The 18099-nt window shown below is 42.5% G+C and overlaps 1 protein-coding gene across 4 annotated transcripts in view; it reads left to right on the top strand.

The window, feature by feature from the left end:
- PAK2 (p21 (RAC1) activated kinase 2) overlaps positions 1 to 17394 on the top strand; it is a 76889-nt gene extending 59495 nt beyond the window's left edge. For all 4 annotated transcript variants that reach the window (XM_030574408.1, XM_030574411.1, XM_030574412.1 and 1 more), the window contains 6 exons: positions 173 to 285; positions 2397 to 2514; positions 4933 to 5032; positions 12079 to 12275; positions 13829 to 13966; positions 15028 to 17394. In XM_030574408.1, the coding sequence (XP_030430268.1) occupies positions 173 to 285; positions 2397 to 2514; positions 4933 to 5032; positions 12079 to 12275; positions 13829 to 13966; positions 15028 to 15114 (753 nt within the window). In that variant the 3' untranslated portion in view covers positions 15115 to 17394. The remainder of the gene's footprint in view (positions 1 to 172; positions 286 to 2396; positions 2515 to 4932; positions 5033 to 12078; positions 12276 to 13828; positions 13967 to 15027) is intronic.
- Positions 17395 to 18099: the final 705 nt, after the last annotated feature.

The raw sequence follows: 18099 nt of genomic DNA, 5'->3' as shown, positions 1-18099 counted from the left end.
AACAGAGCATTCCTTGTTATTACTAACCCACATGCCTTGTCTACAACTCTGTTCTAATCATTCAATTAACTTTTACTGTAATATTATAAATGTTTAGCGTTGCAGTGGGTTGGCACTCAGGTTTGTAGGACTAACACTCATCTTGTATTTTACTGTTTTCCCTCGTTTTCAGGTTGCTATCAAACAGATAAACCTGCAGAAGCAGCCCAAGAAGGAGTTGATTATTAATGAGATCCTGGTAATGAAAGAGTTAAAGAATCCCAACATAGTCAACTTCCTAGACAGGTAAATGCAGACAATCAAACAGTTAATCTTCCTTCTCCCAGGAGTCAGGATTCTAACCTGACATCTTCTATGATTACTGTGGGTACGATTCCACTGCTGCTTGAAGCATGCTTCCCAGCTCAGGTAGACAGACATGTTAGCTTTGCTTGAGCTAGCACTCTAAAAATCACTAAAAAAAATAGCCATGTGGCGAGTAGCATGGGCAGCAGGTTGAGCTAGCACCTTAAATACAAACCCACTTGGCCGGCCCTGTGCATATACTCAGGAGGTACAATGAGTATTCTGGTTAAGAGATTGCCAGGCAAAAGCCAGGTGTGTTGCAGGGCATAGGGCTGGTGATTCAGTAAGGAGCATTCTTTTCTGATTCGGTACCAAACCAATATCCCAAACTGGGGTTGGGGAGCACTGCGCTGCTGGGGGTGCTGTTTTAGATGAGATGCAAAACTATTACCCTGACTTTTTAGTCAGAGAAGATCTTCGGGCATTTTGGTAAGAGAAGCTTGACCCCAGCTTTTAAATCCAGTCTGTCTACCTAAAAACTTTTTTTTTCTAATTGATCTAAAACTCATAGAAATGTAGGGCTGGAAGGGACCTCAAGAGGTTATGTAGTCTATCTCCCTGAACTGAGGCAGGACCAAATACACCATACCTAGCAGGTGTTTGTCTAAACTATTCTTAAAAATCTCCAATTATGGGAGTTACATGACCTCCCTTGGTAACCTATTCCAATACTTAATTATCCTTGTAGTTAGAAAGCTTTCCTAATATTTAACCTAAATCTTCCTGTCTGCAGGTTAAGCCCATTGCTGCTTGTCCTACCTTCATTGGACATGGAGAACAGTTGGTCACTGTCCTCTTCATAGCGGCCTTTAACATATTTGAAGCTTGTTATCAGGTTTTCCCCTCAGTCTTCTTTTCTCAAGACTAAATATGGCCCGTTTTTTAACCTTTCCTCAAAGGTCAGATTTTCTAAATCTCTCACCCCTTTTGTTGCTTTTATTTGGATTCTCTCCACTTTTCCACAATGTATCCTGAAGTGTGGCACCGAAAACTGGACATAGGACTCCAGCTGAGGCCTCACCAGTGCCAAGTTCAGGTGGACAATTACCTCCTGTGTCTTACTGTTAATATACCCTGGAATATTTCCCCTTTTCACAGCTGCATCACATTGTTGACTTACGTTCAATTTGTGATCCAGGATCCTTTCCTGCAGTACTATTGCCTAGCCAGTTATTCCCCATTTTGTATGTATGCATTTGATTTTTCCTTTCTAATTGTGATACTTTGCACCTGTCCTTATTGAATTTAATCTTGTTGATTACAGATCAATTTGTCATGATCATTTTGAATTCTAATCCTGTCCTCCAAAGTGCTGGCAACCTCTCACAGAGTGGTGTCATCTGCAAACTTTATAGCATAGTCTCCACTCCATTATCCAAGCAATTAATGAAAATACTGAATAGTATTGGACCCAGGACAGACTCCTGTAGGACCCCATGAGATAAGTCCTCCCAATTTGACAGTGAATCATTGATAACAACTGAGTACGGTTTTTTAATCACCACCCACTTTAATCATTTCATAGACCATATTTCTCTAGTTTGTTTGTGAATATCATGTGGGACTTCCAAAAAGCTAAATAAGATAAATCATGTCTACTTCCCCACATCCACTAGGCCAGTACCTCTGTCAAAGGAGCAAATTAGGTTGGTTTGGCATGATTTGTTCTTTACAAATCCATGCTGGCTATTCCTTAACATCCTATTATAATCTAGGTGCTTACAAACTGATAGTTTAATAATTTGTTCCAGTATCTTTCCAGATGTTGAAGTTAGTCTGACTGATCTATAATTCCCCAGGTCCTCATTGTTCCCCTTTTTAAAGACAGGTGCTATGTTTGCCCTTCTCCAGTCCTCTGGGACCTCATTAATTTGATTGCTAATGGGTCCATGATTGCTTCAGCTACTTCCTTAAATACCTTAGGGTGAATTTTGTCAGGCCTGTTGTGAAGTTTTCTCTTGAACAGTTGCTGCAATACACTGTCAGTCATTTATCAGTACTGATTCTTCAATCCTGGCAAATGAGCTTATTTCTGTATTTTCTGCCTTTAGTTTTCTTGTAGGTGATGAATTGTTTGTTGTAATGGAGTACCTTGCTGGAGGGTCACTCACTGATGTGGTCACAGAAACTTGCATGGATGAGGCACAGATTGCTGCTGTTTGCAGAGAGGTGAGTGTTAAGTTTCTGTGGGTAGGAAGTGAGGGTATGTCTACATCTACAATTTTGTAGCGCTGGTTGTTACAGCTGTATTAGTACAGCTGTATAGGGCCAGCGCTGCAGAGTGGCCACACTTACAGCAACCAGCGCTGCAAGTGGTGTTAGATGTGGCCACACTGCAGCGCTGTTGGGCGGCTTCAGGGGGGTTCGGGGAACGTGAGAGCAAACCGCGGGAAAGCAGGTCTCCTTCCCCGGTTTTGCTCCAGTGTTCCCCGAACCCCCGAGCAAGCAGGTCTCCTTCCCTGCGGTTTGCTCTCGCGTTCCCCGAACCCCCGAGCAAGCAGGTCTCCTTCCCCGCGGTGTGCTCTCGCGTTCCCCGAACCCCCGAGCAAGCAGGTCTCCTTCCCCGCGGTTTGCTCTCGCGTTCCCCGAACCCTCGAGCAAACAGATCTCCTTCCCCGCGGTTTGCTCTCGCGTTCCCCGAACCCCCCTGCAAACGGCGGGGAAGGAGACCTGCTTGCTCGGGGGTGCGGGGAAGGAGACCTACTTGCACGGGGGTTCGGGGAACGCGAGAGCAAACCGGGGAAGGAGACCTGCTTGATTACCAGAGAGGCTTCCTCAGGTATGCTGGGATACCTGCTTATTCCACGGAGGTCAAGAAAAGCGCTGGTAAGTGTCTACACTTGATTACCAGCGCTGGATCACCAGCGCTGGATCCTCTACACCCGAGACAAAACGGGAGTACGGCCAGCGCTGCAAACAGGGAGTTGCAGCGCTGGTGGTGCCCTGCAGATGTGTACACCTCCTAAGTTGCAGTGCTGTAACCCCCTCACCAGTGCTGCAACTTTGTGATGTAGACAAGCCCTGAGAGTGCAATCTTTCCTCTCCCGTCTTTTGAGATACATTTATATTACTGGCCAGCCACTGATGTCCAGGCTTCATTTAACATCTTCACTAATAATCTGAAAGAGGAATTAAGCAGCATTTTAACTAGTTTCGAAGAGGATATTTAATTGGAGAGAATTCTACTGACACTAGTGATTGCAGGGAAATAATATGAAGATGAGATGTGCAGAAAAATAGCAAAATGACTAACAAAAAAATGCAACCTAAAAGATCTGGGGAAAAACCAATCCAAAGTAGTGGGAGGGGAACCACTGATGGATAGAGCTGGCTAAAGGTGACAGCAGAAAGCAAATGAGACATGAGTTTGCAATGCAACGTGACAATAAAAGTTGATGGAGTTTGGGGCTGTTATATAGATACCTCAAATCATGGAGCAATGGCGTTAGGAGTGTCCCTTTCTATTTGGCACCTGCAATATTATGTTCATTCTGGTTATCATGTTACCAGAAAGATACTGACAGGCTGGATGGAGTTCAGAGAAAGTTTCAGGTGGCTAGAGTGATTCACTTTCAAAGAAAGATTTGAAGACAAACCTACAGATATGGTGGTTTTAAAATGATCTGTCTGGAAACAATTTAACTTTGTATTTGGCATCTAGTTTCCAATAAATTGAAAATTAATACTCTGTATTTAACTAGCCACCCATGAATGAGTTCAAACTTAAGCGTAAAACTTACTTAAACTCTTTTGACTTAACCAATAATTCTACTGCCCAACATGTAAATTCAGAATACTCATGACTGGTAAATCAAACCTACTTTTCTAAGATGAGCATATGTATTAATTCTCAGTAGGAGTTAATTTGTAGCAAGTTTCAAATCCAACTGTTTTGGTTGTAGCCTTTTAAATATATATACCTTTTTCTTTTTTTCTTTCTTTACAGTGAGGAAGAATGTAGGGGGTTGGGTTTTTTTTTTTTTTTTTTTTACCTTTGCTGAACTCAAGTATCTGGAGGGATTGTCCGCAAATAATACCTTTAGGCAGAAACTCAACATGGACAATTTCAGCCTAAAAATTGAGAGAGCTAGAATTATGTAAATAATTTTATAATGGAAACTGTTTTGCACCCATCCCTATAGCAAGCACTACATATATTTAAGAGTGAAGCATTCTCCTTATAGTGAAACTCTGCCAAAGGAAACTGATCTCAGTAGTCAGTCAGGATTCCCCAACAACTGAAAAGCTGCGAAAAGTAACATTAGCAAAGTGAAAGTGCTTTGGAACTTTGGGGAATCTTGGATGATGCCTGGCTGGTGGGCACTTTTAGTTCATTTTGCAGTTCTATGATGTCAAGGAAATAGCGTCTTCTCTGAGGTTAAAGAAGCAGGTTTTGACCACCTGAATTTTGGATGGCAGTAGTCTGGTTTCTCATCATAAGAGCTTCCTCTGCTGGATATTTAAAGTAATACCTGCTACCTTTTTACACATTGCATTATATGTACATAAATTTTGCTTTTCGATTCACAATACACAAACTGTATTTGCTTTTGATAAATGTTTTCCTTTTCCTCCTCCCCTGTACAGTGTTTGCAAGCACTAGAGTTCCTACATGCCAACCAGGTAATCCACAGAGATATTAAGAGTGACAACGTGCTTTTAGGAATGGATGGATCAGTTAAACTCAGTGAGTGCCAGATAATTGTTTCAACCTGCTGCTTCTTTTTAAACATTTTGCAATGAATAGTATGTTTGTAAGTGCATAGTTATCTCAGATGTTTGAGATGAATTTCTGCTAAAAATCAGCAATAGAATCCATTCTGCTTTGCAAAAAGAATTTTACCCGCTATAGTTGGTTTTGTAATTCTGAGCATTTGAAAGCTACTCACTTTGAGTATATCAAACAAGAAGGATGTTTAAGTAACTTATTACCACATGAATGCGTTTGTAACTGTGAGTTAATCTGCAGTGTAAAGTCAGATAAAGATAGAAGGATTGCCAGTGAGGGAAACTGGCGCTAAGTGGCGCTGCCTTATTGGCTCCTTTCAGATTCAAATGGTTTTGCACTGTCCATTTAATTGACAGGATGAAAATTACACATTTGTATTTCAGTACTGCCTAAAGGCTGCAAACCAGGTAGGGTCCTATTGTGCTGCACAACGTACTTGTCTGAATTTTTTTTAACTACTGTTAAAAGTATCTACAACAGTAAAAATATTAGAGATCAGGGAAATATTTTTTGTTTTCAGTTTTATATTGTGCATTTGACAGCACTTATTGTGCAGTCAGTTGCTGTTGCGTCTTTCTTACAGCAAGTGGGGAAAGAAAAAAATTTCAAAAATTTAGTGAACTTAATCTCAGAAGTTTCGAGGAGTGCTTAGGGAGAGGTGCATTGATTTACACACTGAGCACCTAAAAGTTTGCTAAGTGCTACACAGATGCCTAAAAAGACATGAGGTGACACTTTAAAAGTTGCTTTCTGGATTTGGACACCCGGGAAATCTACCACTGTTCCCTGTTCCAAGAGTTTGTAGTCTAATTTCAGTTATGATACAGTAACTCCTCACTTAGTCCTCCCGGTTAACGTTGTTTCATTGTTACGATGTTATGTTGCTGATCATTTAGAAAACATGCTCATTTAAAGTTGTGCAATGCTCCCTTATAACGTTGTTTGACAGCCACCTGCTTTGTCCACTGCTTGCAGGAAGAGCAGCCCATTGGAGCTAGCTGGTGGGGGCTTGAAACCAGGGTGGACCAGCAGCCCCCCTATCAGCTCTTCCTATCAGCTCCCCTCTCTCCTAAATTACCTGTGTGGCAGCCACCCAGCATGCTATCAGCTGCCGGGCAGTTCAGCTGTCCCTTCTCCCCACCCCCCACTGTGAGCTGCTCCCAAGAGCCTCCTGCTTGCTGTGCAGATGAGGGGAAGAGAGGTGCTAATATCAGGCTGTTCCCCTCCCCCTGCTCTTGTACCCCCATCTCCTGTACCTTATCTCCACAGGCAGGGGACACAACAGGGCTCAGGACTGAGGGAGCTTGCTGGCAGCAGCTGCAGTCTCAATTTGCTAATCCACTTAAAAAGGCAATGTACTTAGAGTAGAGTCAGTATACTTAAAGCGGCAATGCGCGTCTCTATCTCTCTCACACACAGGGTGTGTCTCTCTGCCATGCTGTCTCCCCTCCCTCCCATTTGTGCTGCCTTGTAAAGTGTAAAAAGAACAAGGAGTACTCGTGGCACCTTAGAGACTAACACATTTATTTGGGCATAAGCTTTCGTGGCCTAAAACCCACTTCATCGGATGCATACAGTGGAAAATGCAGTAGGAAAAAAGCTTCTGCCCAAATAAATTTGTTAGTCTCTTAAGTGCCACCCAAGTACTCCTTGTTCTTTTTGCTGATACAGACTAACACTGCTACCACTCTGAAACTTGTAGAGTGTAAGGCTACATTAACATGTTACCCCTTGAGGGCTCAGCCAAGTGCTAGTTCATCATTTAGCAGTAAGGCATTCCCTGGGAAATATCCCACCCTCTGACTTGAGCACCTCAACCAACTTTCACAATCGTCATTGCTGTGTACAGTATTAAACTGTTTGTTTAAAACTTATACTCTGTGTGTGTGTGTGTGTGTGTGTGTGTGTGTGTGTGTGTGTATTTTTATATGTCTGTGTATACACACACACACAGTCTTTTGTCTGGTGAAAAAAATTTCCCTGGAACCTACACCTCCCACCTCCCCATTTACATTAATTTTTGGGGGGAAATTGGATTCACTTAACATCATTTTGCTTAAAGTAGCATTTTTTCAGGAACATAACTACAATGTTAAGCAAGGAGTTACTGTACATCGGACAGTTTGTAAACAGTAATGGGGAAAGGTGAACAGTGAAAGATAATAGGGTTACTGAGGTAAATTAAGTGCACATCCTAAGGGTATTTAGAAGGATCTGTCAGAATTATAGGACTGTGGAATTTTTGCTTTGTATACAAACTGAGTATTTGCAGTCTATCTTCCAAATGAGGTGACAAGTGAAGGGAAGCAGTGGAAGGTGTGAGTGGGAGAGATTGAATGGAGGGAGGAGAGAGGAGTCTAGCAGTGGATGTATAAAGGGGAAAGATTTAAGGAAGGGCAGGGACATGGTGAGGTAGGTGATAGGAATAGGCATGAAGAAGAGGTGATTGCTGGAAGAGAAAAGGAGGAGGGGGATCAGCAGAGATGCCATGGGGAGGCAGGGGAAAGTAACTATAGAAACTTGCTAGCTGAATCAGGTGGCTGTAGAATCTGTTGAGGTTAATGGAATCTGTAATCCTCTATTTGGTGAAGGAGGCATGGGCTACCCACCTCACAAAACACAGTAAAAGAGCCACCATGGCTTGGCTTAACCATGTAAAAGAAGCTATGAGAGATAAAAAGGCATCTTTTAAAAAGTGGAAGTCAAATCCTAGTGAGGTAAATAGAAAGGAACATAAACACTGCCAAATTAAGTGTAAAAATGTAATAAGAAAAGCCAAAAAGGAGTTTGAAGAACAGCTAGCCAAAAACTCAAAAGGTAATAAAATGTTTAAGTACATACGAGGCAGGAAGCCTGCTAAACAACCAGTGGGGCACCTGGGCAATCGAGATACAAAAGGAGCACTTGAAGACAATAAAGTCATTGCAAAGAAACTAAATGAATTCTTTGCTTCAGTCTTCATGGCTGAGAATGTTAAGGAGATTCCCAAACCTGAGCCATCCTTTGTAGGTGATAAATATGAGGAATCATCACAGATTGACGTGTCATTAGAGGAGGTTTTGGAATTAATTGATAAACTTAACAGTAACAAATCACTGGGACCAGATGGCATTCACCCAAGAGTTCTGAAAACTCAAATATGAAATTGCAGAACTGTTAACTATGGTTTGTAACCTGTCCTTTTAAATCAGCTTCTGTACCCAATGACTGGAAGATAGCTAATGTAACGCCAATATTTAAAAAGGGCTCTAGAGGTGATCCTAGCAATTACAGACTGATAGGTCTAACATCAGTACTGGGCAAATTAGTTGAAACAATAGTAAAGAATAAAATTGTCAGACACAGAAGAACATACATTGCTGGGCAAAAGTCAACATGGTTTCCATAAAGGGAAATCATGTCTTACTAATCTATTAGAGTTCTTTGAAGAGGTCATCAAACATGTGGACAAGAGGGATCCAGTGGATATAGTGTACTTAGATTTCCAGAAAGCCTTTGACAAGCTCCCTCACCAAAGGCTCTTACTTAAATTAAGCTGTCATGGGATAAGAGGGAAGATCCTTTCTTGGATTGAGAACTTGTTAAAAAAACAGGGAACAAAGGGTAGGAATAAATGGTAAACTTTCAGAATAGATAGGGGTAACTAGTGGTGTTCCTCAAGGGTCAATCCTGGGACCAATCCTATGCAATTTATTCCTAAATGATCTGAACTGCTCAAGATAGTTAAGACCAGAGGAGACTGTGAAGAACTTCAGAGATCTCACAAAACTAAGTGATTGGGCAATAAAATGGCAAATGAAATTTAATGTAGATAAATGTAAAGTAAAGCACATTGGAAAAAATAACCTCAACTATACATACAATATGTTGGGAGCTAATTTAGCTACACCTAATCAAAAAGATCTTGGAGTCATCGTGGATAGTTCTCTGAAGACGTTCATGCAATGTGCAGCGACAGTCAAAAAAGCAAACAGGATGTTAGGAATCATTAAAAAGGGGATAGAGAATAAGACAGAGAATATCTTATTGCCCTTATATAAATCCATATAAATTCCCACATCTGGAATACTGTATACAGATGTGGTCTCCTCATCTCAAAAAAGATATACTGGCATTAGAAAAGGTTCAGAGAAGAGCAACTAAAATGATTAGGGGTTTGGAGAGGGTCCCATATGAGAGATTAAAAAGGCTAGGACTCTTCAGCTTGGAAAAGAGGCGACTAAGGGGGGATATGATAGAGGTATATAAAATCACGAGTGGTGTGGAGAAAGTGAATAAGGAAAAGTTATTTACTTGTTCCCATAATATAAGAACCAGGGGCCACCAAAGGAAATTAATGAGCAGCAGATTTAAAACAAATAAAAGGAAGTTCTTCTTCACACAGCGCACAGTCAACCTGTGAAACTTCTTGCCTGAGGAGGTTGTGAAGGCTAGGACTATAACGGTTTAAAAGAGAACTAGATAAATTTATGGAGGTTAAGTCCATTAATGGCTATTAGCAAGGATGGATAAGGAATGGTGTCCCTAGCCTCTGTTTGTCAGAGGGTGGAGATGGATGACAGGAGAGAGATCGCTTGATTATTGCCTGTTGGGTTCACTCCCTCTGAGGCACCTGGCGTTGGCCACTGTCTGTAGACAGGATGCTGGGCTGGATGGACCCTTGGTCTGACCCAGTATGGACATTCTTATTTTCTTATGTTAGTATCTGTAGTGAAGATTGTGGTGGGTTGACGTGGTCCATGGGAGGTGATTGATGTGCACTCCTATGCTAGGAGAAGGGGCCTGAGCAGTTCTTGAGGGCATCTTGGCTCTCAGGATGGTACTGTGGGTGAAGGTATCTTTTTTCCTGGAGTTGCTGTCTCTGAAGAAGCTGACAGTGGGAGGCTAGTGTGAATGTAGTGAGGATCCCCAGGCGGATGAAGAATGGGTGGGCTGCCAGTGCCTGATCTCCTTGAAATACCTTTCCTTGCATAGTCTGCAGAGGCTTTCACCTGCCTTCTCCCTGTTGGTGCTGTGGAGGCTAGAAGGCTTTTCTGGGGCACCTGGGAATTGAGCTGCTGCTTCTGTCACATTTTTGAAGTCGCCTAGATTTCAGGTTGACTGTGACTCTTTGAGGGAATGTAAGTGAATGGTGCTAAAGACCTAGAGGGGAAAGCCTTTATGAAAGAGCAGCAAGATGAGAGCTATTGGCTGCTGTTGCTTTGGAGACTGGGAAGGAGGTGGATAGTAGCTTGCTAAACTGCCCTTGGACAGCAGTTAGGATTTTCAGGCATGAAACCCATTTGTCAGCACTATCTGGTACTAGCATTTGAAATGTAGGGAAAAGTATTTTTAAAGTTCGAAATCCTTTCTCTCAAACTAATGTAAATCTTAGGATGAACCCCAGCTTTTGCTGAGATTGTGTTGTCATTGGTGCTCTGCATGCCTGAAAAGAAGTGGGAGATCTGTGGGTTGGACAAAGTAGCAGGGTGGAATATGCATTGAAAATGCATTGTTGATGCATTCCATTCATTCCAGTAAAAATAAAGGGCCAGATTTTCAAGAGATTTTACATTTAAGCACTAAAATAATGGCCAAATTTTCCAAAGAGCATCATAGCACATTGGGTGTTGAGCTCTTTTGACACCGTGACCCCTGGTAAATCTAGGTAAGCTTAAAATGTTCCATTTTAAAAAATGCTCCAACCTCCAAGTGTTTTAATTTTGAACTATAACTTTTCACCAATAATAATCTGATTAAAAAACAAGAATCCAAAAGGCACAGACTTTTTAAAAAAAAACAAAACAAAACTATTCCTCATTGAAGAGGCTTTATTTTGCTGTGTCTAAGATCTGAGTTGATAAGAAAATGCACTTTTCTAGCCAGTAGGTGGAGACCTTGAATGAATCTATATAGAATAAGTATAGCTTGCTCTTCAGTTGTTTCCTTTTCTAGATGATCGGTTTGTTCCTCTAAGCTTTTTTCTGTTGAATATACTTTATAGTAGCTTCATATATCTAAAGCTTCACTTCCAAACCTCTGTTAACCATAGTGCAATGATTCAGTAGCTAAACCTGTGGTAAAATACTAAAGTTGGTAAGTGCAAAAATAAATATTGAAAACATTTTTGTATAGGGTTACCATATTTCAGGTTCCCAAAAAAGAGGACACTGGTGGGAGGTGATGGGTGGAGATGCCCACTGGAGGTGGGGGAACTGTCGTTCCCTGTCATGGTGGCAGGGCGGCTGGCACAAGCCCAGGATACAGCGACAGCCATCAGTCAGCGCCTGCTTGTGGTACCCCTTCACTAGGGAGGAGAGATGGAACCTGGTTGGTTGGGATTTGACAGCTGTGACTTGTAGGGGAATGGACCAATCAGCTGACAATGCAGTGCAGGAACCAGTTGGGAAGTGGACCAGTGGCGGCTCTTTCTGAGCTGCAGCTTGTCTGCTCTGCAAAAACCTGGACATGGCTGTTACTTGAAAATCCTGCCTGGACAGAAAAAGGAGGCTCAAAAGAGGCTCTGTCCAGGAAAACCTGGATGTATGGTAAGCCTATTTTCGTACTGGGACTGGAGCCCAGTCTGATGGTGTCACCTTCCGGGTTTAGGACCATTCCATTACACAACATAGTATAAAGGCTACACCAGTGCACAAAAATGTTTTTCCCCATGTTGTTTTTGGTCCTTTTTGTTGGAATTCTTGGTGGCTTGAAGAGGGATTAGACAAAATATCACTTTTTTTTTTAGACCACAAATTACCTTTCTAAAAAAGAATTGAATTCTTTAATTAGTGTATTTTAAGTAGGATATATTTTTCAGTGTTTGTTTGAACTTGCTGGTTAGACTTTCTGCTGTGACATGAAAAGCATAGGAAAACTTTGAGATTGCAAATGTACAGATGCAAAAGATGTTTCTATAGTAATAGAAAAATTTGTTGTTAGATAATTGGGGTTTGAGATGTGATCACAACAGACTAGGATGCACTGAATTAATATCACTAACTAATTTCTTTATTGTCATGTAGCCGACTTTGGTTTCTGTGCTCAGATCACCCCAGAGCAGAGCAAGCGCAGCACCATGGTTGGGACTCCCTACTGGATGGCTCCTGAGGTGGTCACACGGAAAGCCTATGGCCCGAAAGTGGATATCTGGTCTCTGGGTATCATGGCTATTGAAATGGTGGAAGGAGAGCCCCCATACCTCAATGAAAACCCTCTGAGGGTAAGATATTTCATCCTTTAGGAGTGCTGCATCAGTCATGCATATAAAACAGTGGCTCAGAAATGTGGTGAAGAGATTTGTGATCTTTAATTTGTAGATTATGGGTTTGAATCCGAACCAGGTTAGAAGTGTTTAAATGGTTATCAGCTGATGGCTGTTTAGTAGAGTCAAGGCAGTTCCTAATGGACAGGAATCTACATGAAAAAATCCAGGGTAATTAATGCAGGGAGTTCCCAGTATACAGGATGATGATATAATAGACATGGAGGAGGATATTACCCTTTCACCCTGAGAGATGGTCTCTCCAGAACATGGTTGAGGCATATTGACAGTACCTGTTTTTAGTTAAATAGTAGAATTCATCTCTGAGTACTGACAGTCTTTTGCCAGCAATAAACTTCTGTAGGCTCAGAAAAGTAAATCCAATTAAATTACAAAGAACAAAGTACAAAACGTGCTCCAACAAATAGACTTGTACTCTCTCTCCATATATAAGGATATGTTTGTTATAGTGTCCATCATCCTAATTTCTTACTAACAAAAGCAAGTGACAGTTGCTAAAGCTGGGCAATGCTACTCTTACAGCATCTACCAATGTGAGGAGAAGCAGGTTGTATTCCTTCCACCCCTCAAGAGTCAGGCCATGCCTACATTATGGGTGCTACAGGGGCACAGCTAGACTGCTGTGGCACTGTGCTGTGGAAATGGGTTTGCTATCACTGTAGGAACACCACCTCCCTGAGCAACAACCATTAGGTTGACAGAAGCATTTGTCTGTCGACTTAGCTGTGTCTGCACTGGGGGTTAGATCAGCATAGCTACAGCACCCAGAGAATAAGCTATGCCGGCCTAATTGAAGTGTAGACCAGGCCTACTGCATTGCCTCTAACATTCCCAGCCCTTAGTGGAGAAATGAGTTCAGAAGTTGTGCCCAAATATTTAACCAAATCAGGTGTGTGTAGTGTTGGTCTGTCCACAGTTTGTCACACAGAGCATTCCCCTTTATCTCTGCATCCTTGTGGTGGGAGTCTGTTTTTGGGCTGCTCTTATTCCATAGTTGCTCATTGACATTGTTTTGTAGCATGAAACCTGCCCATGTATTCATTTGTAGGAGCTTGATTAGTGGTGAATAGTGGTTGCAAAGTATACAAAGGCATACTATACATACTCAAATGAGGTACCCTGCCTAGGTCCATCATGCATATTCATGTTTTATCTTCTTAAGGGAGAGAATTTATATGTGATTAAAGTCTACATTATACTAACCATGTAAAACAACCAGGAAGTAAATGATCACAACAGGAAAAAAGAAAAATGACATTTCAGTACCTGCATCAGGCATCCATTATGGCAGGCATCCAAGTTGAAGATTCAGCAAGAAAACTTAATTGTCATATGCTAGTCAGTGTCTGCATTTTAGTGTTTTCCTTTTTAGATGTACTTCAATAAATGCTGCTTCTAACTTGAAATACTAATGCATTGCAAATCACATCTTTTAGAATTTTAACAGACAACTTGGGTGTAACGGCCCACCTCTCTCTCTCGGTTTGCAGGCTTTATATTTAATAGCAACTAATGGCACACCAGAACTGCAGAATCCAGAGAAACTGTCCCCAATATTCCGAGATTTTCTAAATCGTTGTTTGGAGATGGATGTAGAGAAAAGGGGATCAGCCAAAGAACTGTTACAGGTAAGTATATGTATGTTGGAGTCTCTCCAAAAGCTTGAAATTCGATGATCACTAAAACAGTAGTCAGCTAGTGCTGACATCGGCTTGTCTTTGTCTTCCTTTTTCCTATTGAAAGATCATTTAATGGAGAATAGTGGGAGGGAAACACAGGAATCAAAATTTGCAACACAAATGTGGATGATTCTTCTTCTGCAATCACTACTGGCTGCTTTCTGCCAGTGGCGATTCTTCAATGACACTACAGCTTAGGTAAACAGAGAGGCTGCTGTAGCCAGCGCACTGAACACAGAACAGGATAGAGGGAAAAGATTAAAAAAAAAGGAATATCTCTGCATGGGGAAGGTTGTTGGAGAGAGAAGGGCAGGGGCTAGCCAGAGTTATTGGATATTGCTATGTGGAGGAACAGCTGTCAACAAATCTGTGCTACTATGGGCATGTCTATTGGGCATATCTCCTTGAGGTGCTGCATATTGGCACTTTTATGAAGTGCTTTCTTAACTTGGGATAGAAAGTGCCATGTAAATACACCTCTACCCCAATATAACGTGGTCCTCAGGGAGCCAAAAAATTTCGCCGCCTTATAGGTGAGACCATGTTATATCAGGTCCAGTCCGGTATGGCATACCAACAACAGCCAGTATGCCGTGCCGGACTGGACTGGGTTCCCTAGAGGTGATTTAAAGGGCTCCAGCTGTTGCGTGGAGCCCCGGGCCCTTTAAATCACCGCTGGAGCCCGGGATGGGATTTAAAGGGTCTGGGGCTCCCTGCAGCGACCAGAGCCTCTGGCCCTTTAAATTTCCGCCTGAGCCCAGCTGCTGGAGATTTAAAGGGCCCAGGGCTCCAGCCGCTGCGGTGGGGCCCTAGCCCTTAAAATCACTGCTGGAGCTCTGGCAGTGGGGATCAGGTGGGGATTTAAAGGGCCCAGGGCTCCCCGCTGCTTTACCGCATTATATCCGAATTTGTGCTATATCGTGTCACGTTATATCAGGGTAGAGGTGTATAATAGTTTATTTTTGGAATTTGATTCTTACTAACTTACTGTGTTTCTCTATTCCTGGCAGCATCCTTTCCTGAAATTGGCCAAACCTCTGTCTAGCTTGACGCCATTGATCTTGGCAGCCAAAGAAGCAATGAAGAGTAACCGCTAACATTGTTGCCATGGCCTTCGTCTTTTTTTAAAAATCTTTATAATATATGAAAATTGTTACTCTTGTTAGGGGGATTGAAAAAGTCTGCAAAAGGGAAAAATGCTCATGCAGAAGACACCCGAAACGAAATATGGTGACTTTTAAGTAAACCCTTTTTAGGGTCTAAAAGGAATTGCGGACTGAATCACTGGTCTTTCACCTCTTTTGCAGACAGCCCAGGAATCCTGCTTCCCATGCCTGGGGTTTTAAGTTTTTTGATGACTTCGCTGTAACAGTTCCCATTCATTGTGCTCTCTTGGGGACTTTCAATACTTGAATGACAGATTCAAGCTTTTGGAGAGAGGCATTAATTTTATCTGCTGATCTTTCCTTCTCCTCCCCTTTTCTTGTCGTCTTTCAAGTTGCTTTGGCCATCTCCCATATGACTAGATTAACAGCAAGTGTGACAGAAATGTGAAGGTACAATTTACCCATCCCCCCCCCCTCACCCTTTACCATACAATTTAGCTGTGACTGTACTGTAGAATTGATGACTTGGATACTTAAGAAACTAACTTTAAATGAAATCTGATTGTAAGTAGAGTATAGGGAGAGGGAGAAGAGAAGAGATCATCTGTCTTTCTGATCTGTAACTGCTCCAGGGATATCTAATCTAAGAGAGAGACATCTCAGTGTAGCAAATTGTGGTGGGTCAGGTTTTTGGAGGTCAGCCTACACATATAAGGAGAAGGGAGCAGATGTTTGAGGAAAGAAACACCCCACCCCCTCCCCATTATATTCCTTTCTATTTCCATCTCCCCACAACTTCCTGAGACTTGTTGGCCAAGGCAGAAGGGATGTCTTGTGTGGTGTAGTGGGTGGTCTTAAAACCAAGTGTTGTATCTATGCTCTTTCTTGGGCTTTGGGATTTATGCTGGTGCCTTTGACTTTTTTACATTTCCCTCCTTTGTATCAAATGAATTTTTGTATATGTTGTAATTTTATTCCCAAAAGCAAATAATGCATCAACCTAGGAGTTGTCAAGATTTAAGTATTAGCTATTTTTTTCCATTTTTATATGTGCTCCATTTCTACTAACGAAATCAAAAGAACAAATAATTCATCAGAATGAAGATCCAAGACTTTTTTAAAAAATAATTCAAACAGGAGCTTATGAACACCTGGGAATGCCAAAGTGCTGTTCTATGGAGACAAAGTCTGAGGCAAGAAAGTAACTTAATCAGACATGAAAGTGGCTTACTTGAGTGGCTGATGTATGACTGGAGAGTCATCATGTCATGATGGCCCCTTTTTCACTAAAGACATTTTACCAGCTAGGATGGCAGAAGACAATGTTTAGTACAAGAAAAAAGTGCCTTCTTGTAAGAGCTAGTGAGTAACTTGAGTTCTTGAGGTGATGCCAACTGAAGTAGTAACAGTAGAAACCATAGAAGTATCCCTTGTCCCTGATTTCATCCACTGAAATTGCTGCATTTATACCTATAGATTATTTTCATAAGGAGCTGTTTGTTACTGTAATGTGCCAAACAATGCGCATGAGAGAATAGCTACTAATTTGGTGCTAAGCAGTTCTGTTGCATTCCCAACTGGCAGCGCATGTCAAGCGGAGAGAGTCCAAGTCCTGAGGTGAGATGATTCCATTTGGTGTCCGACAAATTGCATAAACCAGAGTTTTACATATGTTCTTTTTACTGTGGGAAGGCCCTTTTCTTCTGTGTACGAATAATTTCAATATTTACATGTGGATAGAAATGGCTGTTCTGGGTTTTGGTAACCAAGATGTAGCTCTGCCTAGAGCACCTGAAAAAATTAGCTTTCACTTCCTGAGCCTATATATCATGGGGTTTCATTCTCTCAGAACTTATCCTTCAACAAATTGTGCTAGCAAATTGCTTTGCACCAACAAGATACCTTATTCATGTAGGAAATAGAACCACCACACTTCAGTCTGAGTTCTTGTAACCACTAGCGCAGGGGTGGGCAAACTTTTTGGGCTGAGGGCCACATCTGGGAATAGAAATGGTATGGCAAGCCATGAATGCACACAAAATTGAGGTTAGAATATGGGAGGGGGTGAGGACTCTGGTTGGGAATGTGGGCTCCAGGGTGGGGCCAGAAATGAGGAGTTCAGGGTGCCTGAAAGGGCTCCGAGTTGGGGTGTGGGAGTGTGGGGGAGGTGAGGGTTCCGGCTGGAGGGTTGTGGATTTGGGGTGGGACTGGGGATGAGGAATTTGGGATGCAGGAGGGTGCTCCAGGCTGGGATTGAGGAGTTTGGAGGGCGGGAGAGGGATCAGGGCTGGGGCATGGGATGTGGGGAGAGGCTCAGGGGTTTAGGCTCTGAGCGGCGCTTACCTCAAGTGGCTCCTGGAAGCAGTAACCTCCCTTCTCTTCCTCCTATGCGGAGGCGCAGCCAGGTGGTTATGCATACTGCCCTGTCCACAGGCACTGCCCCTGCAGCTCCCATTGGCACACCAGAGGGGGCCATTGGAGTGCATAGGAGCTGGAGGGGGGCCATGCCATGGCTTCCGGGAGCCATGTGGTGCGGCCCCTGATTCAGCCTTGGCTGGAGCAATGGAGCAGGGCCATTCGTCTGCTTCTGGGAGCCATGTGGCGCGACCCCATACCCTAAGCCCCAGTAAGCCCCAAGCCCCACTCCCTAGCAGGAACTCAAGGGCCATCTTAAAACGGCTCGTGGGCTGTAGTTTGCCCACCCTGCACTAGTGTAACAGGTGCCAAGCTGAATTACTTTAACAAAGATAACATCAAAAGATACGCAGCCCACTAGCCATAAAGAACTAGAATGCTGCATTCCAAGGAAGGGTCATGTCATGATCTGAATAATCTAGGTGTGCGTCCCCTCTTACAAACTTGGTATGTACTGAAAGCCATTGATACCATAAGCAGTAGAATGGCAGTGGCCAGGTTTAAATACATGTGACTCAAAGTAAAAGATCTTCCTGTCCATAGGGAGAAGCAAGGAATACT

The sequence above is a fragment of the Gopherus evgoodei genome, chromosome 9, assembly GCF_007399415.2.
Source record: "Gopherus evgoodei ecotype Sinaloan lineage chromosome 9, rGopEvg1_v1.p, whole genome shotgun sequence".
NCBI classification, from domain to species: Eukaryota; Metazoa; Chordata; order Testudines; family Testudinidae; genus Gopherus; species Gopherus evgoodei.
The sequence above is the reverse complement of the archived record's forward strand: the minus strand, read 5'-3'. Positions and strand labels throughout refer to the sequence as shown.